The sequence below is a fragment of the Notolepis coatsorum genome (assembly GCF_963971535.1).
Source record: "Notolepis coatsorum genome assembly, chromosome: 14".
Classification (NCBI taxonomy): Eukaryota; Metazoa; Chordata; class Actinopteri; order Aulopiformes; family Paralepididae; genus Notolepis; species Notolepis coatsorum.
In genome coordinates, this window is record NC_140178.1 from 44,393,868 (window position 1) to 44,419,746 (window position 25,879).

General features: G+C 45.8%; 1 protein-coding gene across 1 annotated transcript in view; it reads left to right on the forward strand.

The window, feature by feature from the left end:
• The window catches only part of mei1 (meiotic double-stranded break formation protein 1), a gene marked incomplete at both ends in the record, with an annotated part of 379,667 nt that overhangs the window by 26,564 nt on the left and 327,224 nt on the right, over positions 1-25,879 (forward strand). The window contains one exon of the mRNA XM_084329092.1: positions 720-825. Within this exon, the coding sequence (XP_084185218.1) occupies positions 720-825 (106 nt within the window). The remainder of the gene's footprint in view (positions 1-719; positions 826-25,879) is intronic.

The window sequence follows — 25,879 nt, forward strand, 5'->3', positions numbered from 1 at the left end:
CATTAAAAGATACATTATATAATGCAGAGGAATGTGAAGGAGAATTGCCTAGTAGAAACCCTCCAGGGGCTTGAAAAGCAGAATTTTTCAGTCAGTACTGGAAATAGTTTCAGCAATGTGGAATATACAGTTAGTATGCATCTATCAAAGAGTTACAAATAAATTTAAAGAAAATAAAGACATAGTTTACACAACACTAAACATCAATGTATTTCATAGTTATAAGTATGGATGTTCGATATTGGCTTTTTTACCAATATAGTCCAACTATTAATTTCCGATACCGATATCAACCGATACCGATATATGCAGGGTTTCCCCCCCAAAAAACACAACATTATGCATACTTTTCACAATAAATAAAATAAGAATTTGTTCTTACTTGCTTGCCTGGGTAAATAAAGGTTAAATAAATGTAAAAAAAAATAATTGAAAACCGATACTGATATTTTACGATATTACATTTGAATGCCAATATCGGCCGATAATATCGGACATCCCTAGTTATAAGACACACATACACACACACAGACACACACACTCACACAAACCCAAATGTAAAAGTGAAGATACAGGCGCTGATGACTTGTCTTCAATGCATGTAGACTAAAACACTATCTGTTTGTTTATAGATAAACAGTCAGTCACTTGTTTATCCTCCGTCTATATCCCAACCCGCTCCCCCTTCCCTGTACATTCTCTCTCTCCCTCCTCTTCAGCTGTGTGACCAGCGCAGTGTGAGGGGTTTCCTGCCCACATTCAACTTCCTGGGGAAGCTGGTGGAGGCTGTCCCCAACCTGCCTGAGAGCCTGGTGACCCAACATGGTGAGGTATTGCGTAGGATAAATCCAACTCACGTCCCCAACCTTGCGTCCCTCAGTCAGACAACTTGTTGTCATCATCTTGGTTCTTAGCACTATATATAGACCAATGGCTAAGTCTTCTGCGCCATCTGTCCGATATGAAAGCATTTCTATGTGGGTTAGGTTTTAGTTTATTTCTGTGTGGACGTATTTGGGGTTTATACTTGTGAGCTGTCAGTCACCAGACACCAGTTAATTGCCATGTGGCATGGCAGGTGTGTGGGCTTGATTGGCACCTTATTGGTGTCAGGTGTGCAGTGCTTTTAAGTAGACTTGGTTTCCTGTGTTCAGATGCTTGTTCATTTCACATTTGCCCTCAGTAATAGATGATAGAGGTCTTGAGTACATGTTTCTAGGGTTTTCTCCCTCTGAAGTGCTTTTGTTTTCCAGTTTCTTTTCAACTGCTAGGTAGTGGTGGTTATTTGTTTCCCCCCCCCATTCTTTTATCCTGGTGTTTTGTGTCTTCTATAGCTTTTATTTGTATTTATTTCAGTGTTCTTGTGTTTTCCCCCGCCCCATCTCATCACTTTGCGATACCAGTGGTTACCCCTCTGGGGTAACATTAAGATGCCCCCTTTTGTGTGTGTCTACATGTGTGTCCAACACCCCCCCCCCCCCAAGCCTGACAGAATGCCACCACAGGACACAGCAGATTCCCTTGCTCTTGATTCCCAAATAGCAGCACAGGGGCGTGCTATTATTGCACAGGGAACCATGTTAAGCTCCCATGAGCATATTCTTCGTGGAACAACAGAACACACATGCTGATATGTTGAAACAAATACTCACCCATATCCAATCCTGTGGAATGGCTTAGATGAAGAAACAAAAATTTGCAAGAACATTGTACAGTTCAAAAATGTATATAGGAAAACTCTCATTGAGGGCGGCTAAGTAGCGCAGTGGGCAAGGCGCTCGCCACTAACGCAGGAGATGCTGGTTTCAAGCCCAGCTCTCTGCGTTGCTTCCGGCTTGGCTGGTCGTTAGGGGGTGGGAAAGCCGGTGGGTGGGGATCGGACGTTGTGGACAGCGACTCCTACAGGTCGGTTGGTGCGCCTGTACAGCAGAATCAGGGGGCAGCGTGAGCCTCCCACGGCCCACGCGTTACTCCTCGCCGCTGAGAGATCGCGCTGTGCAGGTGAAAAGATGCGACGGCTGCCTCCTCGTGTACCGGAGGGGACACGTGATGCAAGGCTTCGTCCACATTGCTGCCGACCAGTGGGAGGCATGGTCTAACAACGTTCGAGACAGGGGAGGGTAGAATTGGATAATATGAAATTGGGAAAAGTAGAAAATGGGGAGACAAAGTAGATAAAAAAAAGGAAAACTCTCATTGATGAGTACAAAAATGTTGTTGTTTTTTATTGATGTTTATTTTGTTTGTTATTTTAGGTTTGTAAGAGATTTTGTTTTATGTATGATATTGTGAGGAAGGGGCTTTACTGAGCTCCGTTATCTGGGGGCTGTAGTTGGTCACTTTAAGATGCACACCGGAGCATCTTTTAATCCAGCTGTTTGCTGTTCTCTGATATTTTCGGACATTTCGTTGATGCGTCGATCGACACTTCGAGCTGACATGGGGATATCTTTTATCCTTGATTTGATTGTCTCTTTGTTTGGCAAGCCTTCAAACAAAACATCTGAGCTACAGAGAAAAGCCTCCTTGATATACTCGCCATCAGTGAATGGCTTTCCACATTTCGCAATGCAATGAGCAATGCGATAGCTTGCTTCAGTTGCGTGGTTTTTAGCAGTCGTGAACACTTTGAGGGTGCTGGCTTGCTTTCCATACCTGGCCACGGCACGTTTAATCGATTCTGCCTTATCCGCCTGATCTTTGAAACTTTTTTGATGCTTCGTCTCAAAATGGCGTTTCACACCTGACGTTCGGCAAACTACATTTTCTAAACATAAAGTACACACAGCACGGTCCTTCTGACACACAAACCCGTAGTCGTCTGTCCATGAGGGCTGGAATGCCCGAATTTCCTTTGCTTTAACTTTCTTAGCGGGGGTTGCCATCATGAAAGACGGCACATACAGAATGCAACCTCACTGTGATTACCTGGGAACTGCGCGCAGGTGCGGGAGGCCAGCTGACTGCTGACAGCTGAGCACCATGGGAACAGCTGTATAGCTGTCATAGGGGTGTGCAAAACAGTCGACTTACAAAAAATAACCTGTGGGAGGATTTCAACAAGATAAATGCGACAATAGTGCAAAATATTTCACTATAATATTTCAAAGCAAAGTAAAAAAAAAAAGAGAGAAAAAAAAATTATTTATATATATATTTCTTTATAAATGCTGCCCCCTGTGCCAATGAAAATGCTCCCGCGTGCCAATGCGGGCATGCGTGCCTAGGGTTGCCAACCCCTGCTCTAAACTCAATTTCGATGTACCAACGATGACAATAAAGATTATATTATTTTGCACTCCTCTATACATTACGAAGTAAACAAAATACAATACAAAATGAACGGAATACTAAAGAAAATAGATCTTATGAGTTATGAACAGTATCTAACTTGTTTGAGAAATATAAAGCTGCGTGCCTGCCAATAGCCTTCGCAACACGTGATTTATAAATAAGGCTAAGCACTGACATTTCAAATGCTTGGTTTTGAGATGATGATCAATACAGTAAACATTTATTTCTGATATAGGTGCTGATCAGCAGTAATGCAATGTCATGATTGTTATTATTATTATTATTATTATTATTATTATTATTATTATTATTATTATTATTATTATTATTATTATTATTATTATTATTATTATTATTATTATTATTATTATTATTAAATTAAAGATTAATTATTAATTAATTAATAAGAACTCTCCTTCACTATAATCTAATTATGAAATCAGATATAGGCCAGGGCTTTACAACTTAATAAAGAGATTGAATATTAAATGGGATAGAAACTAAATTAAATGTATACCAATGAAAAAATATAGTTGTAGGAGCTATTTGATGGTTTTTGTGCTTAGTTTGCAGTTTGTTAAGTTCATCACTGGGTGGCAGCACGGAGCACTGGGTGGCAGCACGGAGCGCATAGGTTTTGAATAAAGGCACAGGTGTAGGCTATGTCAATCAAGGTATCTAGGTATGGGTGACAGAGAGATCTCACGGTTTTTACCACATGAACAAACGCACGTACCCTCGCTCGGTTTAAGTATTATTAACAGCATTATGAAGAAATTATTGTTTGGCTCATCACATGTATTATGCTAAATACTTCAATTAAATGGGAACATCACCCAACGGCAGGTGACACAGACTCGACATTGTGTATTTTCTAATTGCGCGTCAAAGACGAGGAATCCCCGCACCCAACCGGGCGTCTAACAGGACATCAGGATAGTCGCTACAATAGTGCTCTAATTATATCGTGCTAATGCTAATCCAACGGATCACCACCGTAACGCGGTGGGGCAGTTTGTGCGTCTCAATGACCCCTAGAGCTATGTCGGCAGGAGTCTTGTACTCCTAGCAGGGTCACCCAAGCCGAACAGGTCGAAGGAGAGAGACCAGACGAAGAGTGATCCAACTGGTCCTCCAGGTTGGGGGTTGGGCTGAGGGCTGATAACCCGCTCCCGGAAAAAAAAACGTTATTACAGAAACCAGAAAAAGAGCAAATTCACACAATCTTCGAGACGCCATAGCCAGTCCTTCTTGTAACAGGAGAGACACCATGACACCCAAGGGCCAAAGCCGCGAGGACGCCTTTGGGCCGAATAGGCCACTAGTGCATCCGAAGGAAACCATGAAAATTGGGAATTGGAACGTACGAACACTGTACAGGAGCGGCAATATTGCCATAGTAGCAAGAGAGATGACAACCAGAGGAATCGACATCATAGGAATCAGCGAAACACACTGGACGGGGCAAGGAAAAGTGGAGCTTGCAACCGGAGAATCCATAATATACTCAGGAAGAGATGATGACAACCACAGACAAGGGGTGGGCATAGTGATGTCTAAAAAAGCAGCAAGAGCACTGATAGACTGGACACCAGTCAGTGAAAGGATCATTCAAGCTAGGTACCATTCCCAACACATCAAGCTCACAGTTGTCCACATCTATGCACCCACAGAAGATGCAGAGGATCAAGTAAAAAATGAGTTCTACAGGAGACTGCAAGACGTCCTAGACAGCAGGAACATACACGACATGCTGATCATCACCGGGGATATGAACGCCAAAGTGGGAGATGAAAACCAGGGCTACGAAAGAGTGATGGGCAAGCACGGGATCGGAATGCGTAACGACAACGGAGAAAGACTGTGTGAAATGTCTGACATGAACGAGCTAGTCATTACTGGAACACTATTCCCACATAAGAATATACACAAGGCCACGTGGGTATCTCCGGACGGGAAGACCAAGAACCAGATAGACCATGTGCTAATTAACAAACGATTCAGGAACTCTGTGAAAGACACAAGAGTATGCAGATCTGCAGACATTGGAAGCGACCACTACCTTGTGTGCACAACGGTCAAGTTAAGACTGAAGACGAAGCAGAAGGAAAAGAAAAGCACCAGAGTCAAGTACAACACAACAAAGCTGAAAGATGAAGCCATCCTGAAGTCTTTTACCATCAACCTGAGAAACAGGTTTCAGGTGCTGGAAGGTGAAGGGCGAGGAATAGAAGACAACGAAGAGGTGGAGCATGACTCTCAGGTTCTGGAGAAAGCCTACACAGAAGTCGCTGAAGCAATCCTGGGTAGACCACGGAGGAATAAGAAGCCATGGATCAGTGAAAAATTATGGAACCTTGTAGACCAGCGGGAAACAATAAACAAGAGGATCCTTGGCACACACTCGGAAAGAATCAAGAAACAGCTAAAAGCAAAGTACACAGAGAAGGATAGAGAAACAAAGAGAAGTATAAAGACGGACAAAAAGAAATGGATGGAGAACATTGCAAGTGAAGCAGAAGAAGCTGCAAGGAAACAACAAATTAAGACACTGTACGGTCTTACGAAGGCACTGTGCAACAAGAGACCTAGACAGAGCACAGCAGTACTGGACAAGAATGGCAACCTCATCAGTGGAAAAGATGCAGTGCAGGCAAGGTGGACAGAACACTTCAAAGAAGTACTGAATAGGGAACCACCAGAAAACCCAATAACTGATGAGGAAGAATGTGAACTCACTAACATGATTGAAGAGATTCCTGTACATGAACCAACACTAAGTGAAGTAAAGGAAGTGATTAAAGGACTTCAGAATGGGAAAGCACCAGGAATCGACAACATCACAGCCGAGTTATTAAAAGCAGACATTGAGTTTTCAGCAAAGAAGGTACATCAATTGTTGGAAAAAATATGGAGGCAGGAGAAGATCCCGAATAACTGGAAGAGGGGGCTTATCATCAAACTAGCAAAGAAAGGAAACCTCAAAGAATGCAAGAACTCAAGAGGCATCACCCTACTTCCAGTCGTAGGCAAGATACTTGGCAGGATCATCATTGACCGAATCAGAATTGGAATCGACTCACGGCTAAGAAAAGAACAAGCCGGTTACAGAAGAGGAAGAGGAACAACGGAACAAGTCTTCATACTGCGGAACATCATTGAGCAAGTAAACGAGTGGCAAGCAACACTCCACCTGAACTTTGTGGATTTTGAAAAGGCTTTCGACTCAGTCCACCATGAAAGCCTATGGATAATTATGAAGAAATATGGAATCCCAGAGAAGATTGTCCAGATAGTGAAAATATTCTATGAAGACTTCCAGTGTGCAGTAGAAGACCAAGGAGAAATATGCGAGTGGTTTAACATCAACAGCGGTGTCAAACAAGGATGCAACATGTCAGGTTTTTTATTCTTAATGATCATGGATTGGATAATGAGAAGAACAGTTGGACAAGGTGAGAATGGAATCAGATGGAAGTTGACATCAAAACTCGACGATCTGGATTTTGCAGATGATGTAGCATTACTCTCCTCTACCAAACACCAAATCCAGGAAAAAACGACAAGAATGGAGAGAGAAGCCAGACGAGTGGGACTCAAGATTAACACCGGAAAGACAAAAACCATGAGAATTAATGCAAGAAACCATGACAAAATCAACATCAACGACGAAGAGATTGAGGATGTAGACCAATTCACATACTTGGGAGCCACCATCTGTAAAGAGGGAGGGGGTATGAAAGACCTAAAGAACAGACTATCCAAAGCAAGAGGTGCATTCATCAAACTCAAAAAGATCTGGCACTCCAACAGCATCTCAAGAAGAACAAAGCTGAGATTGTACAAAACACTGGTTGTGCCAGTCCTACTGTATGGATGTGAAACATGGAAGATGAACAAGGGAGACAACAAATCAGTCGACGTGTTCCATAACAGATGCCTCAGAAGAATCCTCAAAATCCAGTGGCAAGACCGCATCAGCACCGTAGAGCTACTAGAAAGAGCCGACATGAAGCCATTGAGCAAGGAAGTGAAGTGGCGAAGATGGAAGATGATAGGACACATACTGAGGCAAGACCACAACAACGACTGCAACATATCAATGACTTGGGCACCAGAAGGGAAAAGAAGAAAAGGAAGACCAAAGACTACCTGGAGACGCACAGTAGAGAAAGAAAGAAAAGAGGCAGGGTGGAGCTCATGGCCTGAAGCAAGAACAATGGCAGCTGACAGAGAGAAGTGGAAACGCTCTGTGAAGGCCTTATGTGCCACTAGGCACGAAGTGGATAGGTAACAGGTAACAGGTAATGCTATATTTAATTCCGTTTATATCCCATTTAATTGTATTCAATCTCTTTATTAAGTTGTAAAGCCCTGGCCTATATCTGATTTCATAATTAGATTATAGTGAGGGAGAGGAGTTCTTATTAATTAATTATTAATACATTTTCTATTTAATAATAATAATAATAACTTCAGAATAATAATAATCATGACATTGCATTACTGTTGATCAGCACCTATATCAGAAATAAATGTTTACTGTATTGATCATCATCTCAGAACCAAGCATTTGAAATGTCAGTGCTTAGCCTTATTTATAAATCACGCATTGTGTCAGTGCTTAGCCTTATTTATAACTCACGAGTTGTGTCAGTGCTTAGGTTGTGTCAGTGCTTAGCCTTATTTATAAATCACGCGTTGTGAAGGCTATTGGCACGCAGCTTTATATTTCTCGAACAAGTTAGATTCTGTTTGTATACGAGCATAATGCCAAGGCCCACAACGTTATATAACGATATTTAAATAATGAGTACGATTGCATGGGATCGCTGCATGCGCTTGATTTGATATTGTCCTTCGAGATATTCGATAATATCTTTCACGGTTGTGCCTGTCTACACAATTACTGCTGCCATGATCACCTGTTTAGAGGCTCATTTACATAGAAAGGGCACATGTTCTGCCCATGTTACCTCATTTAAATATACGCCAATTGCACGGACGCAAAGCCTATGTTACGCATGAGCAACCTTGTTTCATTCATTTGAGAGCGAGATGCAAAGCCTCTGTGGATTCCGCCCCTAATCTTCCAGTTCCACAAGCACCTTTGGTCCAGCTCCTTAGTCCTAGTATCGAGCCAAGGATCCCTTCACCGGCTCGTTATGATGGGCATCCTGGGAGATGTAAAGGCCAGTGCAGTCTGGTTTTTTAATTACAACCTTATGTTCAACTAATAGAGAGCCAGAGTTGCCTATATCATTTCCCTTCTCTAATGAAGCCCTCTCATGGGCTACAGCCATGTGGGATAGGCAGGTTCTGTACTTTACTCTCCCTCTCTGAAGTAAACTTCACAACACAATCTAAAACCCCTTACCTCCCTCTCCCAAACTGTTCCTACAACAATTTTTTTTATGTTGCATGATCATGTATATTTATTTTGTATTATAATTTTTTTTGTGTTTAAATATCAACATTATCTGGCAATCCTCAGTAAATACTATCAAACTCCTCTGATGTCAGACCAGATATGAGACACGTGCACACACACACACACACACAGAAAAGGAGAATGGCTTAAATTATTTTAGAATACTTCAGCTAATGAAGTTAAATGTTTATTATCATCAACTATCCAGTTCGTTTTTATAGTGCAGCGTTTTTCTACTTTTCTACATTAATTGAACCAGTAGAGAGAGAGATGCCCCCCCCGAGCCCCGCTCCCCCCCACCCTTTCCTTACTCAGCTCAGATGTTTTCTCTGTCTTGAGCAGGGTTAGCTAGGAACAGCTTTCTCAAGCTTCGCACCTTGGGCATGGAATGGGCTACAGGACCATTATCCACTTTAGACACCCCGGTCTCTTGGTGAATTAAAATCTGTATTACATAACTTCCTACAAGAAGAATGTTGCTGCTTTCTGTAGTCGGGTCCCAACTGCAAAATTACTGTATTACCCTGTATTATACACTTTTACTATCATAGACTATTCTGCTTTGTGTTTTTCTGTTTACATGTGATGTATTGTATATTGTATACATCACACAAGAACATTTATGTTCTTGTGTGATGTATCGCACATTTTATTGCTGTGTGATGTATTGCAAATGTTATTGCTGTCATCTTGGCCAGGTCTCCCTTGCAAAGGAGATCTTGTATCTCAATGGGACTTCCTGGTTAAATAAAAAATTTAAAAAAAAAAAAAATATTTGCAGGCTTGGCGATTTGATAATTGCATCATTCCAAATCGCGATTTCGATTAAAAAACGATTAATCGTGCAGCCCTACTTTCATCCATGCCTTGTCAGAGAAAGTGAAATATGAATTATCTTGTGACATTCCAGACACGCTTGAGGGGTTAATCTTGTTGGCTATTAAGATAGATAGCCGAATCCGTGAACGCAATGAGAGAGAAAGGGCGCCCCACGTCGAGTGGAGTTTACCGGCTCTCAGGAAGTCACTGAATTGCTCTGCACTTCTCCCGGGAGTGACGGGCCCATGCAGTTGGGACACTCACGTCTCTCTCGGACAGAGTGAGAGAGGTGGATGAGCAGTGTGGGGCTTGTTTGTATTGTGGAGAGACAGGTCACTACCTTCGCAGGTGCCCCGCAGTGCAGGGAAGATCGGTCCAGGGAAACGAGTGAACTTGGGGAGGTTCTACCGAGGTGGAATCATTGAATCATTGAATTTGGGAGATGTACAGAAGTGACATCTCACTGTGTAGCACCCAACCCAGTTCCACTATGTCCTTGTTCTCTTCAGCTACCCACGGCTACTGACGTTTCCGCTCATGGGTTCTCCTGTCCCATAGGGAAGACCGAAGGTTATGCCTGTAGCCCCAGTTATGTGACCCTGGGAGGATCTGCTCCTTATGATGTGATCTCTCTCTGTGATCTCTCATCTTCTGTGTCTCTAGTGTCCCTCAACCCTGATGAACCTTGCAATCTGGGGCCAGGGGTCGTTGTTTTCTCTGTCATGGGCCTGAAACCATTGCTATGAATAGCTACTGTATATCGATGAGGCTCTGGAGGCTGGTTCCATCTGTCCTTCTTCATCCCAGTTTTTTCTTTGTGGGGAAGAAAGACAGGGGGGTTTAGATCCTGTATTGACTATAGGGGCCTGAATAAGATCATGGTTAAAAACCGCTTCCCTCTCATGTCCACAGCATTTTAACGCCTGCAGGGGGGTCCTCCTTCACTAAGTTGGATCTTAGAAATGCCTACAACTTGGTAGATTAGAGAGATAAATTACAATGTTGGTAACAAGGAGCTCTTAGTCAGTGGTTAATAGCGCGCAACGGCCCGTATGAGGGCCGTCACGCATGTCGCGAGCACTCGCTACACTTTGCGAGCGTCTACCGGCATTTCTCACCGATCATGTAATACACCGTTCGAAAGTTGCATTTGCCGCCTTTCGAACGCCACCTCACTCGACCAATTGCGTGCCTCGGTTCTCGAGTTACATGACGATATGTCAGGTGAGCGTCTTTTTACAGGCCACGTGTCAAATGACCACGTCTGACTGTATACGCTCTAGAACTGACCAATCACCGCTGATGGTGAAAATGATTGGTCAGCGTTGTAGCCAACGAGGATCCGCTTCAAACAATCCCCCACGTGGGTGGGTGGGGGAAGTAGGTGAAAGTTGACGAGCAAAAATGTGTTGTGACTGAAGCTTCAGAATGCATAGAGGTGGATAGCCATTTTGGATTTTCATGTGCTATAAGTATAAAGCTTTGCAAAAGAAGTATGCAGTCCTCAAAAACTAAAATGGCCACTTTTTGGAATGCTTGTTATTTTCGGGATCATATCTCACGGGTAGAACAAACCTGAACGTTATTGCCATAAAATATAACGCAGTTAGTTTCTTTACCTCGTTGCAATCTGATGAGAAATGGCGTAGAAATGTACATTATAAAAAAGTAACTGTACTTACAGTAGATTTCATTAACGTATTTTGCTGCCCTGTCAGGGGCGCCTGGTGGTACTAAATCCAGATTGAACTCTGCCATTGGAAAGGAGAGATTTGGCCCGATCCATAGATGTGTGACATGGCCATAATATGGTCTGGGATCGCTTTCGGAGCAGACGCTCCTTGGCTACAACTGTGGTCAATCATTTTCGCCATCAGTGGTGACTGGTCAGTTAAGGACTGTTTACAACCGAACATGGTCACTCGTCGGAACGGCTTGTCAAATGACGCTCGCTGGATATTTCGTCTTGTAACTCGAGACCCGAAGCACGCAATAGGTGGAGTGTGGGGACGATCCAACGGATCCTCAATAGTTGTCGTGTGGGGAACGGGGTGCAGTACCTTGTGGACTGGGAGGGATATGGTCCGGAGGAACACTCCTGGGTTAACCGTCTGTAGTGTGGCAGTGAAAGGGTTAACCCTTTGTAGTGTGGTAGTGAAAGGTTAACCTTCTGTAGTGTGGCAGTGAAATGGTTAACCCTTTGTAGTGGTAGTGAAAAGGTTAAGATACCTGTGTCAGTCCAGGGCCCTCATGCATCAACGTGTTCTACGCACAGATCTGTGCTTACCCTGTGCGTACGATCATTTCTAAGCAAAGAGTGGGATTCATCAACTTCAACTTGAACTTGACTTCGTGCTTACATCTACGCACAGGTCAGACCTGGCGTACCTAGCGCCCAGTGGTAGAATATATTATTACAACAAGGAAATGAGCTTCTGTGCATAATAACACCGGCATGTTCTGTACGAACCGTAGTTCATTATAGTTCATTGTAGAATAGCAACAGTAGTGTAATTATGGTCAAAACCCTATAAATAGCATTTGGAATAATAGATCTTTCTCTCAGAATGAATGCAGCATGGTTTATATAGCGTTATCGGAATATACGGGGTGTAGGCTACTGACTGACTGCGCTCCGCGTAGCTTGATTGATTGATTGATTGATTGAAAAGTTTATTAACAGATTGCAGAATGGGTACAGTACAGTACAGCTCAGTACATACAATTGTTAATTGGGGATGCAGACCAACTTTCGTCTTGTTTACATCAGGGTCCCCCATTTTCAATTCATCATAAATCATAAAGCTCAACTCGTTATTATTCTGCGCAGACCGCAGAAACACGGGAACGTTTTGATTATATTTAAAAGGCTTTACGTTAAACGAAACAAGTGGAACTTCGAAGCTGTAAGCAGAATACAAGTCATATGAATATAGTGTTCTTCCCCCTTTTTACTGTATAAGAAAGAATAGAAAACGCATTGCAATGACACTATAGTGGACAGACTATGTATATGATGGGATTCAAGTTCATGTATTGAAAGGCAGGCTATCATACATGCAGTGAGATTCATTGTTCTTGTATATGCTCTCGTATTATATTGTTTATATAGGCTACCCAATACTGACATCAAAATAGATTGTAGTATGCCTCTAGAAATCATATGCAGCAGGTAGAAAATTGACGGGAGATCCATCGCGATTTGGAATAAAATTGAGGAGAACTTTAATCCCTGGGGTATTAATCAAACAACACGGGAAAAGGCAGTCATATTCCAGCACGGTCTTTATTAGCCAACAACAAAATAGATGCATCTAAAAATCATATAGCCAATCGAACACAACTAATAAAGGCATTCATATTCCAGCACGGTTATAATGACACACAACCAACGCCAAACAGTGGTCAACGAACGGTCTTTATTAGTATTTTGAGCTGTCCAGGCAGAATTGCAGCAATGGTCTTAGGGAGCCGTTGATATCTGACATCACCGTTTACGAGTCCGCCTTTTATTTATCCCACAATACGCGATAGTGTCTTCTTGGTTCGACAGCAGTGAATTCTCCGTGGAGTTTCTCAGGGTTCCGCTCGGGTCCGTCCATTATTTCACATCCCATGGGGGGTGTTTCCTCATTTTCATGACCATATATGGATAATCATGCACGAGCATTGACGGTAGAACAAAGTGGTATTCATCAACACGGAGGACCATAGAGCCTGCGTACGCACGTGTGATGAATGCCGACTTCCCTGTGCGTACGCTAGTTCTACATTCCGTGCTTACGTGTGGAAGTAGGTCAAGTTCTACGTCCACATTGATGCATGAGGGCCCAGGTCATGCTTGCTTCGAATCGAAGGTGTCCATTGCAGGTTTTGACCACTAGTTGCTGAAAATGGCGCTATAGAGCACAGTAGGAGGAAAGGGGTCCTCAGAAAATTCTGTATCACGTGCATGAGCATGGGGGTGACATGGAAAAACAAACAAGAGTGCACTGGAGGTGTGTAAACAACATGCTCTTGTGCTTCAAAGTGATTGGTCTATTCCTTGAAATCGAACAAGCTATTCGCCTGTCAATAAAAGGAGGTCAGACAAAAAGTGAAATGTAACACGGATGGTATATGGACATTGCGAGGGCAAAGAAACCCACGGAAATGGACTTTGCAGAGATAGGATTTAGCTCATAGATTAACCCTTTCACTACCACACTACCAAATGGTTAACCCTTTCACTGCGACAATACAGAAGGTTAACCTTTTCACTGCCACACGACAAAGGGTTAACCCTTTCACTACCATTCCAAAGCGACTTACAAGTTCTGTACGACAAGTCATCAGGAAGGGCACAACTCTTATCAGCTGAATAACAATGTTCATCAAAGTGTTGCGTGCTACAGTGTATGTTAGTATATTAGGACAAGTGCATGACAGTAAGGTTAGTTAGGGTTAGAATTCTTTTTTTTTAACAGTCTGTAGTGTGGTAGTGAAAGGTTAACGTAAGGTTATGTATATAACCAAGTTCTATGAATTCTGGTGACGCTCAGCGTCAGTCTGCACTGACTTCACTTCGTGCACGTGCACTGAATAAAAAATTCCACAATGTACCTTTACATACCAACATTCATCTGGCCACACCTCTATCCGCTTACCTTCATAAGCAGGTGTGTGGTCACCTACTCGCCTCCTTCCCAAACTTTCGCCACAAGGCGAGATCAAGGGCCGCAGCGGCGTCCTGACGCTGAGCGTCACCAGAATTCATAGAACTTGGTTATATACATAACCTTACGTTCTATTTCATTCTGGCCTCCGCTCAGCGTCAGTCTGCACAAGAGGAGCTGAGCGGAAGCCAGAAGCTCGACAAATGTACCCCGCTGAGGCCCCCCACAACCATCAGACCGGGGAGGACCGAGCCCCCCGACCCTCCCTAATGGAGGGATACCCTGCCTATTGGAGGACGGGAGGGAGACGGATCCGACCGTGCGAAGAGGAACTCGAGCAACTCAACGCACAGGGTGAGCAGACCGTGGCTTGACCCCACGACTACGCACACGCACAACCCGCATGCCACCAGGGAACGAACGGAAGGAACAACCCTCGTTACTGCCCCCAAAATCACGGGGTCAAGAGCAAACTCAACCCCGTGGCAAGGCCGTAGCAGTGGAGCGCGAAGGAAGACCCAGACCCACTGAAGGGACTGGATCCCCTGGAAAAAGGGGGCCCGGAGAGGTCAATGACGCCAGGCATCAAGACCCCACCAGGCGGTCACTTAGTGACACCGCCCCCCACATCGCCAGCGTATTCGGACAGGGCCCCTCCAAGCGCGGGCCCTTTCCCCCCATTAGTACGCCGCCTGGCATACTGACCCTGCAACACAGGCAGTCAGCATGGCCGTAAAGTACTCAAAAGGCTAACCAACGGAAGCAGGCAGCGCACCGGGGAAACCAGGCAGCAGGCTGTAGACCCGAGCCTGGAGCACTGCGGACGAGACAGGCGCCAAAGGGGTCAACTGAAAACAGCCCCCCGGCGGAAGGGGCGTATGCTGGCATTGTTGCGCACCATGACAAAGCCTCCATAAAAAACAAACCACCCAGAGGGGTCGAGGCAGAGAAGGCTGACACGATTGGCAGACGTCATGAACGTGCAGGGGCACACTCAACCGGGTAACCCGGGAGTTGACTCTGCTCCAACACACCAGGGAATCAACCACCCTCTTGGTACCACATACGGTGGTTGTTCCTATAACCCCTCAAGAAAAAAGGGTTATCCCAGGCCTACGGTTTCAACGAAACATTACTTCGGACCGGGCCCGGCGGCTCGGGAAGCACACAGGGTTACCAGAGGAGGTCCAGAAGACCACCCCAACAGCCCTCTCCTCGCCATGCGTGAGAGAGGAGCGAAAGAAAGGAGAACCAGCCCCTTATAATAGTGCCAGTTACAACGTGTACCCAACAAAGGGTCTCCATAACGCCTAACCCTGTGACACCCGGGCCGACCCGGCATTTTTCCCCCCGAAAAAAGCACAAGTCCCTCAGGGTACCAGAACAGCAGATCTGCATCCCCGGCGGACAACGGGTTAACTGACCTGGACCAGCGCGACCAGAACCAGTCCCGTGCCCTAACCACGCCGACATGCCCACTCCAGGAGAGGGGGTAGGTATGCGTGTCGAACATGAAAAGAGGGCGCCACCCAGACGGTCCCATTCGTACCGCGCTCAGTGGCCCACCCCAAGGGCGTGAGACCCCTCTACCTATGTTCTGATCTATTCCGTTAACATCCCCCAGATATGAACGAGAATCCGTCGAGACCCAGTAACAGGCTCTCGGAAGAGGAAAAAATCCCCCATCCCAGTTGCCCTATAAAAACGCTGTTTTAATAACGAACAACCAAGGCGTACTAGCCTCCTGCATGATTCTCAACAGAAACACCCCGAGCCAGCACTATGTATGCGTCGAGACCCAACACATCAATGGATAGTCTAACCAGACACCAACATTGGTCCTTCAAGTCGCCTGGGAGAACGACAAGAAGATTGTCGTGCTTCATATTCTCCACTCTTTTTATTATTAAAAAAGAAAGAAACACCGACTGACATGAATCCCACGTGACGCAGCCGAGGGTCAAATCTTTTTACATTCCGCCACCCTTACCACAGAGGAGAGACGGAAGTCCTCAGAGAGACTTCCCACGTGAGCCATAGATTGAAAAGTCATGGTAACATTGAGTCATGTGACCAACCGACTCAAGTTACACGTATATCGAGCGTAGTAGAACAGTATGTTCTTACGCTCTGCCCTGACAACTTGACAACAACAGACCCTACATACGGGTCTAAACTCACGGAAGCCGTCGTCCAATAGAAACGTGCCTAGTGACGTTTGCTATGACGGGGGAAACCCAAGACTCAACCGCCTGTGATAGGTGCGGAGTCTGGGAAGAGAGAGAGAGCGGCTGAGCCGTGGTACGTTTTCATACGAGCATTACTGCAAACCAACACAATAGTGTTGCAGCTCAATATCACTGTTTAAGCAACAGAGCACACAACTAACCTCTACCTTTATGTGAAGATTCAGGTCGAGGCAGAAAAAAACCCTTTTTCAACCGAGTGTAGGCTGCAGGCCTTGCTTAAGCTCTAACATGAATGTAACGTCTAGCCCTCCTATCAAATCCATACTAGCGAAAGATTCACACGTTGCATCCCCATCATATGTTTGGTGAATAAACACAGTTTGTTAACAAAAAATACAGTCCCTCCCTTAGGAGGGACTCTTTATTTCTCTCAACAAAATCATAGTAGGGCCGGTAAGGGAACAGGGGGGGACCACAGAGGGAAAAAGTCAATTATCTTAGCGACGCCTGCCACGAGCCGCTCGGGGCTTTCCACCCCGTGGAGCCCCGGAGGGACGTAAACGATCGGCGGCTGGTCTCGACGATCCCTACCGTCATCTCCGGGCGTAGATGGGCCGGCTGCAGTGGTGGAGGCGCCCTCTCTCCTCCTGGCCTTCTTCGCCGAAGGTCCAGCAGTGGCGATGGTAGCAGCGGCGGCCACGGCGGAGGAACCTCGACGACGCGACGGCCGTCTGACTCCACCGGCAACATCGGGCGGGGGGAAATGAGGCTGGAGCACGGAGCGCTCCTCCTGCATCTCCCTGCAGGTTGAGGTCATCAGCTGCAGTGCCGACCCGAATAGTCCAGCCTCGGAGAGGGGTCCCGTCAGATTAAATCAAATTTATTTATAAGGCCCGACAACACACGTTAATGTCCCCATGGGCCGTACAGGTCTTCTTTAAACAAGTCAAGAAGAAAACATAAAGTGGAAGTGGAGTCCTCTTCTTCTCCGGCACACGCGCCTGCTCCAGCCAAAGGTGGCGCTGGATCAGAGTGGCCAGGGCATGCACTTTCCCAGCGACTATAGCCTGCGGCTGAATCAGATGCAGGATGGCTCCTGCCGCCTGGGCGAGCTGATCATGCTGTAAATCAGTCAGCTCCGTGCCGCCCGTCAGTATCCCGGACATGAATCTCGCCAGCTGCGCAATGTTGGAAGTGGCAGCCAGAGATTGCGTCGCGGAGATAAATGACTGGTCACTCCAGTAAGCCAACCGCCTCGCCGATTTCCCTTGAGGAACCGGCTTCCGTAGCGGCTCCCACACCACCTCAGGACAAAGGAGCGCCGCCATCGGCCTATCAAGCCGAGGCGCGCCCTCCTTCATGCCTTCTACCAAACCCACCACCCGTGTGACTTGCACGTAGGCGGTAGTAAGGCCCATGATCTGGGAGACCACCTGTCCCTGACGGACGTAGGCATCCATTGAAGGGAAAAATGGGCAGACAATGTCCACCCCTCTCACCGGGCGACGTTGCCATAGATGACCTATGAGATCGTCAGGGATAGGAACAGGCAGTGGCTGTGGCAGCGGCACGCCGTTTGCGACTGCCGCCGCCATGAGCTCGGGGAACAAAGCACGCAGTTCCCCCTGCATACTTTCCCCCTCCGAGCCCACGTCCCTCACATGCAGCAGACCACTGGTTAAGGAGCCACATTCTGATGTGGCTGATAGCAGGGCATCCCGCCGCCGAGTCGGAGGTTCTAACCCAACATCTGCGGACGAGGAACCCCAAGGAGACATCTCACCCCCCTCCAGTGTTACCTGGACGGGCGGGAGACATGTCTCCACCGGGCCTTCGAACAAGAACCCGTCCGCTTCTATCATGTAGTCCTCTGTTTCCATCGGCCATGTAGAGTCAGACGCATCCTCATCCGGCTCCAGCAACTCACCAAAACCAGGCCGTTCGCGTCTGCAAGCCACCATCTTGCGACGGGAGCGAGCTGACGCAAAAAGTTTGCGTCTCAAATCCCCCGCAACCAAAGGCGCCGGCCGCCCAACAGCGGACGACTCCCCGGAAGCAGAGGAACCAGAGCCAGAACCAGGCCATCCCACAGGAGACGGCACTGGTGCACCAGCTCCTTGGAGAGGCAAACTACCCATCGGACGCCTACCGGGCGTGGCTGCCGACCACGAGAGAGGCCTCAACCCCGCTCCAAGACGTACGACAGAGGCAGCAATGGAGAACCGCTGGTGAAGGGTGGCGTTGCGAGCGCGACCCTCCGAGGTAGACATTATGACTTAGCTTTTTTCTTTTTTAAATATATGAGAGGAAAAAAGCAAGAAAAAATGTAAAAACACGTATCAACTTTCTTCAACTAAACAACCTTGTCAAGTGTGGGTATCTACCGAAGGCACTTCCTTGTAGTGAAAGTGAAGAAGGAGGCGAGTAGGTGACCACACACCTGCTTATGAAGGTAAGCGGATAGGGGTGTGGCCAGACGAATGTTGGTATGTAAAGGTACATTGTGGAATTTTTTATTCAGTGCATGTGCACGAAGTGAAGTCAGTGCAGACTGACGCTGAGCGGAGGCCAGAATGAAATATAACCTTCTGTAGTGTGGTAGTGAAAGGGTTAAAGAACACCTATTATGCCAGACTGGGTAAAAAAAAAGTAGAGTGGAAAGGGTTAAGATCAGGTCTCAGACGGTTCGGTCTGAGCTCTCACACCTTCATGTCTGTCTGCTGAAGAACTAATAAAATATTGAAAGGGGAAAAGAATATTCACTTTGGTGGCTGAAGTCTGGGCTGTTATAAAACAGGAATGATATGATGGAATATTTAATTCCAGTTTACCCAGAGAGCTCTGTGCTTTCAGTGTATACCGGACTCCATCCCATGTTAATTATTATTACATAATTATAATTATTATAATTATGTTAATTACATAACAACTTTAAAACTACTGCATCCTATTTAAATTATATTCCACATACAGATGCAGCACTCCAGATTCAGTTCCCTTCTACTGCTCCTGTACCACCCCTCTACCACTTTAGAACTAGCACTCAAGTGTTATATTTCGAGGGGGCGGCTGAGTGGCGCAGTGGGCAAGCCGCTCGCCACTAACGCAGGAGATGCTGGTATCGAGTCCAGCTCTCGGCGTTGCTACTGGCTTGGCCGGCCATCATACTAACACAATTGGCAGTGTTAGAGGGTGGGAAAGCCGGTGAGTGGGGATTGGACGTTGTGGACAGTGACTCCTACAGGTCGGTTGGGTGACGCCGGTGCGGCGGAAAACAGGAAGTATCGGGGGCAGCGTGAGCCTCCCACGCGTTACTCCTCGCCACTGAGAGTTCGAGCTGCTGCGGTGAAAAGATGCGACAGGCTGCCTCCTCGTGTACCGGAGGGGACATGTGATGCAAGGCTTCTATCCTCACTACAGCCGACCAGTGGGAGGCATAGTCTAGCAACGTTCAAGACAGGGGAGGGAAGAATTGGAAATACGAAATTGGGATGGGAGAAAAATAGAAAATGGGGAGAAAAAGTGGATACAAAAAAAAAGTCTTATATTTCGGGGGTGACTGAGGCCATGTCCAGACTAAAACGATTTTGGTCGTTTTAGGCAAAATATTTGATCGTTTGCATCGTTCTGCCACACAGAACTGCGTTCTGGCAGCCTGAAGTCGGTACTTTTTGATACCAGCTTCCAGAGTGCGCAATTCTGAAGACGGCCCCCGTTGCGTCACCATCTTTACAATCGATACGCGGCTTCTCCTGAACCGATGACGCGAGGCGCACACACATGCATGCTCACACACACGCTGTGCTCTCTCTGTCTGAAGCGGAGCGGGGCTCTGCTGTGCTTACACTTACACTGATGCAATACACGATACTAATTAGAGATTAGCGTCACATAGCTGGCCTTTTTCTGAAAACCCAAGCACATATTGTTCCATAGCATACGCCTTCAGTTGATCATGACAAATCCTCTCTTACCTTGACGATTAAAAAGCCTCCATAATTTAGTAAATAAAGCTGAACCAGCCAGCTAGCATTGATGCTATTCAAAATGCTATCCACATTAGCTAAATAGCTAACCAACTAAATACAGACAACGTTTGCTAGTCGAAATGACTGGACACACACAGGGACAAGTTAAACATCAATCAATTAATTTATTCCAACAGGTAGTTTGAGCCGCGGTCTCTCTCTCTCTCTCTCTCCACTCCCGAAGTACGTTGCGCCGTGTGTCTCTGGAAAAGTAGGTCAGCTCGAAAAGCACAGAACCGGCCCGTGAATTTACGGTACGGCCGTCACGGTCCGGTATATCCAGCCATACGCCGAATACGTCTCAGATGACAAGCGGACAGAATTAACAATAGCGCGCACTGACACTCTCCCCTCCTCCTCTCCTGTTTACTACAGCCTATTTGTCCCTAAAACAAAACCATGATGAATTAATTAAATGTTTAACACAGCAGGGTCATTACAATTTTGCAGTTTTCTTGTTCGCCCAATAATGTTAACCAAAAGACACACGCGCGCGCGAACACACACGTCAACCTTTTCCGGCGGACCGCGGAGTCTCACAGCTGATCGGAGAAAAAATAAAAGCACAACATACCACCAGATCATCTGAGCTCCTCTCCAGTTGCTGCTGCCTGCTACTGTTTAAATCCAAAATATTGATAATCCTCTGCCATTGTTGTGTAACATGTCATCTGTTCTCTAGTATTCTTCAGTCTCGGCTTCACGTGAAGTTAAATCCTCTCTATAAGTGAAACTGAAACTAAGTTGTTGTTAAAGGTGCAGTTGGCAATACATTTACTCTGTGGATGCCTGAACACAGAATGACACCAGTAACACTGCCTACTACGGCAAGCCTATAGAATATTATTATTTATTTTGTAAATGTGTGGCATACACTTATTATCTTGAGAGGTTTTCGTTTTTACGGAAACCTTAACACTTTCACTGCCCAAGCTTAATTCCTTTTTACCTCCTTGAATGCCCAGCACCACTTAACGTGCTAATGTTAATATCGCCTAATCTTTTTTTTAAATTATGGCTATGTGTCCAATCTGCCCGTCGCTTATCAAAGACTCATTTTCCAGTCAACATTGTCGTAGCAGATTGTTTTTTTATCGCTTCATTTCCGTTTTCTAGCATTTTGAAAAGCACTCGTTTTCATGGAAAAATGAAGACCTTCCATGATAATCGCCCTTTACTGGAATATTCTAGAACGTTGTCATTTTTCGGCCTATTTATGAATCGCCCTCAAATAAACGCTAGATTATTGATAGTACATGTGCACGCATACACGCTCTAGCCGCGAGCTGAAAATCGATTCTCCTATTTCCTGACCGCTCGCACAGTCAATCAGCCATATCACATAATCACATAAAAGCTTATATCTCCGTGAAAACGAGTCTGATTATCCTAAGACTGGTAACATAGATTCCTTACCTGAGATCAGATGGTATCCAAATGGATTATTCCAATTCCTGATCGCCATTAGAAAAAATGTATCCTTTTATTGATTCACAGTGTATACTGTAAAAACACATAATCCCGCTGCTCTGAGGCTCACTAGTGGAGCTGATCGACCCCGGCTGCGTGAGTGAGAAGTAAAATGGAGTCAGGGATTTTTTTTCTCATTCATTTTCATTGAGTTCAATCCAAAAGGGTGAATTACCATCTGGGAGACGATAGGGGGCGCTTTTTTCACATCTGAGCGCCTGGAGTGGCTGGATTTCCAACGGTAGACTCGGTTGATGAAATATGATTTCAGATCGCTAATAAAAAAAAAGAAAATACGAGAATTCTCGTGAGTGGGCATTCAACTCGGGTTGGGCAATCAAAGTGTTAAAACGAAACGAAAACTAAACAGATCAAAATCGTTTTAGTCTTGAGCTGACCCCCAAGAGAACAAAGGGAGGGTACTTGACTCAAGTGCTCTCCCAGAGAGGGGGTCGGGGGCTACTGCCCTCAGACCCCCAAGATCATTTTTAATAAGTGGGTTCGGGGCAGTCTGACTTGGGGTACTGCCCATATATTAGTGTTGCAATGCATGATAAGTAAACAGTGAAAAAAGCTAAGGAATTGGATGGAGCTGGGGCGTTTGGGACGAATACAAATTTAAGATGAAAATCTCCCCAGCCTGATAACACTGTGGGAGGCAGTGGATGTGTGAAATCTGGCCCGGTCCAGAACAATAGGAGTCACAAAATCTGTTTGGCCCATGGAGTGGTGGAGGACTGGTAGAGGAGCAGTAGAGGTTTGATTTTTCAGTGCTGGATCTGTATCGTATTCCATACACTGTCTCATACTAGGAAACAATATCAAATATTATTTTTCCCCCTAACCTATCCCTGGATTTTCCTCCATCTAATTTTTACTTTCACGGAACCAGAACCAGGAGATAAATACCTCAGCAAATGTGTAGCCTAGCAGAAAGATAATATATTCTACCATCCCGCCCCCTCCTTCCCACACTGATGAAATCACTGCTACCTACAACCACCTGTATGCTACCTGTCTACTCACCAGATCCTAACTCGACTGTAGCTAATAATGACCATTAATCAAGTTGAAGTGAAGTGTCAAGATGTGTAGCATGTATGTATGTATACTGTGTGTGTGTGTACTGTATACTGTATGTTGTGTTTATGTGTAAAAGCCTGGGTTGTTCAAGTGGCATGTGCTTTTGTGTGTGTGTGTGTTTTCCTGAATGAGCCAGTTATTACACTGTGTTGCGTGTTTGCACTTCTCTTTTATTTGCTAGTGTGTGTTTTTGTGCAATAGCAGCAGTGTGTGTTGTGAGGGCTGTGTGTGTGTTTCTTTGCAGCTGCAGCAGTGTGTATTGTGAGCTGTGTGTGTGTGTGTTGTTGTGAGCTGTGTCACATGGGGGCAGCCTCTATTGACCGTCTGATACCTGTCACTCAGCGAGGCTCCGCAGGCCTGTTTGGACTAATGACAACAGCTACAGTACCACAATGATGACAAGAGCGCAAAACACCAGGCTCTCTTTCTCACCCCCTCTCTCTATCTGTTTCTCTCCATGTCTACCTCTGTGTCTTTCTGTTTCTCTCTACCTCTCTTTCTCTCTCTTTCGGGTCTCTATTTGTCTCTATGTTTCTGTCTATTTTCTCTGTCTAAATTTCACACTTTCTGTGTGCCCCCCCTCCCCTCTCTCCCTCTCTCTCTTTCTCATTCTCTCTCACTCTCTCTCTGCTCCACTGGCGTCATCGTTCCTCAGGCCCGACTGAGCAGCAGATACACAGAGAAAATGAGAAGGGGGAGGGGTTGAGGGAGAGCGATAATGAGGGATAAAGAGAGATGGAGAGATAACTGAGAAGAATGGTGGGGAGGGAGGGAGGGAGGGAGGGAGGGAGGGAGAAGAGAGACAGTCAGGGGAGTAGGGAGGTATAAAATGGCCTAGGACGAGGGAATAGAGAGGCAGGCAGGCGGGGACGTTGAAGAGGGTAGAAAGGAGTGTGATGAGGGAACTGTAGATAGAGATTAAAAAAGAGAGGAGAGCCAGCCTGGAGGATGAATGAGAGGTGTGCCAGAATACACATAATCACAGTTTGCAGCCGGGGGGGTCGGTGGAGGGGGGAGGGGTATTCGGCTTCATGCAGAAAAATGGACGGGGGGGGGGGGGGGGTAGTTTCATGTTTTCCCTTTCAGTATTTTGATTGTGTGTGTGGAGTTGAAAGACAGTTTGGTTGCCGCCTCCCACCATCTCTGGCCTTCTAACACCTCTCTCTCTCCCCCTCCTCTCTTTCTTTTTCCTTTTCCTTCTCTCCTCACTCCATCCCTCCCTCTTTCTGTACTCTTTCTAGTTTTCTGGTGCTCATTTCCATCTCTTACTCCACTTTGCTCTACCCATATCTGGCTTTCTCATCTATCTCAGAGTCCTGCTCTTTCTATCCCCCTCTCTTCCTGTCATTTCCCCCCTCACTCTCTCATGCCTCCCCCTCCTCATCCCCTTCACTCCAACCACTTTCACTCTTGCCTTCCTCTCTTCTTCCATCTCTCTTTTGATTTCTCCTCCCCCTCCCTCTTTCTCTCATTCTCCCCTTTTCTTTCCATCTCTCCCTTTTAGATTTATCATCTTCCTCCCTCTCTTCCTCTCCTCCCTCTCATCCTGCCCTCTCTGCATCTCTCAGTCCGCCTGGCTCTCATCCTCCCCTCCCTGCATCTCTCAGTCCGCCTGGCTCTCATCCGGAGTTTCCGCTAGAAAGAAGTTCAGCACTGTGGACAGTGCTGAACAACAGCTCAGTTGTTGTGTACTGAAACATTATGAAACAGAGAGAGAGAATCTGCACACTGGAGATGGGAATCAAACAGGCTACCCACTTCACCGGACATTATGACTGGAGAGATTTAAATATATTTGTTTATTTTTTGTGATAATGAAAAACAGAATTATCACAAAGTACATGGGGAACTCCAGAATAATTTGTATTTGTTTGGCATTGAACCCAATACGATGAAGAGCATGGCAGCTGGGAAGGACTTGATCAATTATAGTTCCAACAGTCTTATTGATATGTTCCCCAAAAGCTTTGATACTAGAACACTACCAGAACATATGTAAATAGTCTCCTCTCACAGAGCCAGGACATTTAGTTCATAAGTCATTGATGAAAGGTGCATTTTTATGCCAAACAGGATAATAATTCACGGTATTTACAATCAATAGATAAATATGTTCTTATACAGTTGTCCAAATTGTCCGTGCTATTTCTTTCAGGAAAATAGTTCAGAAATTGTTCAATGAGCCCTTCTATGTGACTATAGATGATGGGCTTCAAATTATTTTGTGCTACATTCTGTCCCTCCAAAAAGCCATCAAGCAGAGTAAACACCCCAAAATCTCAGCTGATGATCCTTGAGTGCCACAAACAGAGTTTTTTAATCCAGCTCTGTGTCCCGACCTTGTAGTCCCAGATTCAACGTATTGAATCCTGCGCAGGATGTAGTGAGATGTGTATCCTTAACATTCGGCAGCCCTCATATGGGCCATCACGCACGTCGCGGCACTTTGCACTCCGCGATTATACCTGCGCAGGATGTAGTGAGATGTGTATTGGAATACAGTGTGGCCTCCGGTGATGAAGGGGCGATACATGGCAAATACACACAGCTGCCAGGTGGAAAACTCGATCTGAGTTGGGCTCGTCGGTTTTTCGCTTGACCTTTTTTAAATATTTTTTTTGCCAATGCACTGTCACCTTTCCTCCCTCCCGTGTGTGTCCCTGTCTCTCCTCTCTCCCCCTCTCCTTCTCTTGCTGTACCATCTCAGCTTTCTCATCTCTCCCTCGCTCTCCCTCCTTCCATCTCTCAGGATATCTCCTGCTTCTTCTCTCCTCCACCTCTTTCACTCTTGCCTTCCTCTCCTCTTCCATCTCCCTTTTGATCCCCCTCCTTTCTCATCTCCCTTACTTTACTCTCATCCCTCCTCCTTTATCTCTCTCTCTCCCTCTATCTCTCTCTCTCTCTCTCTCT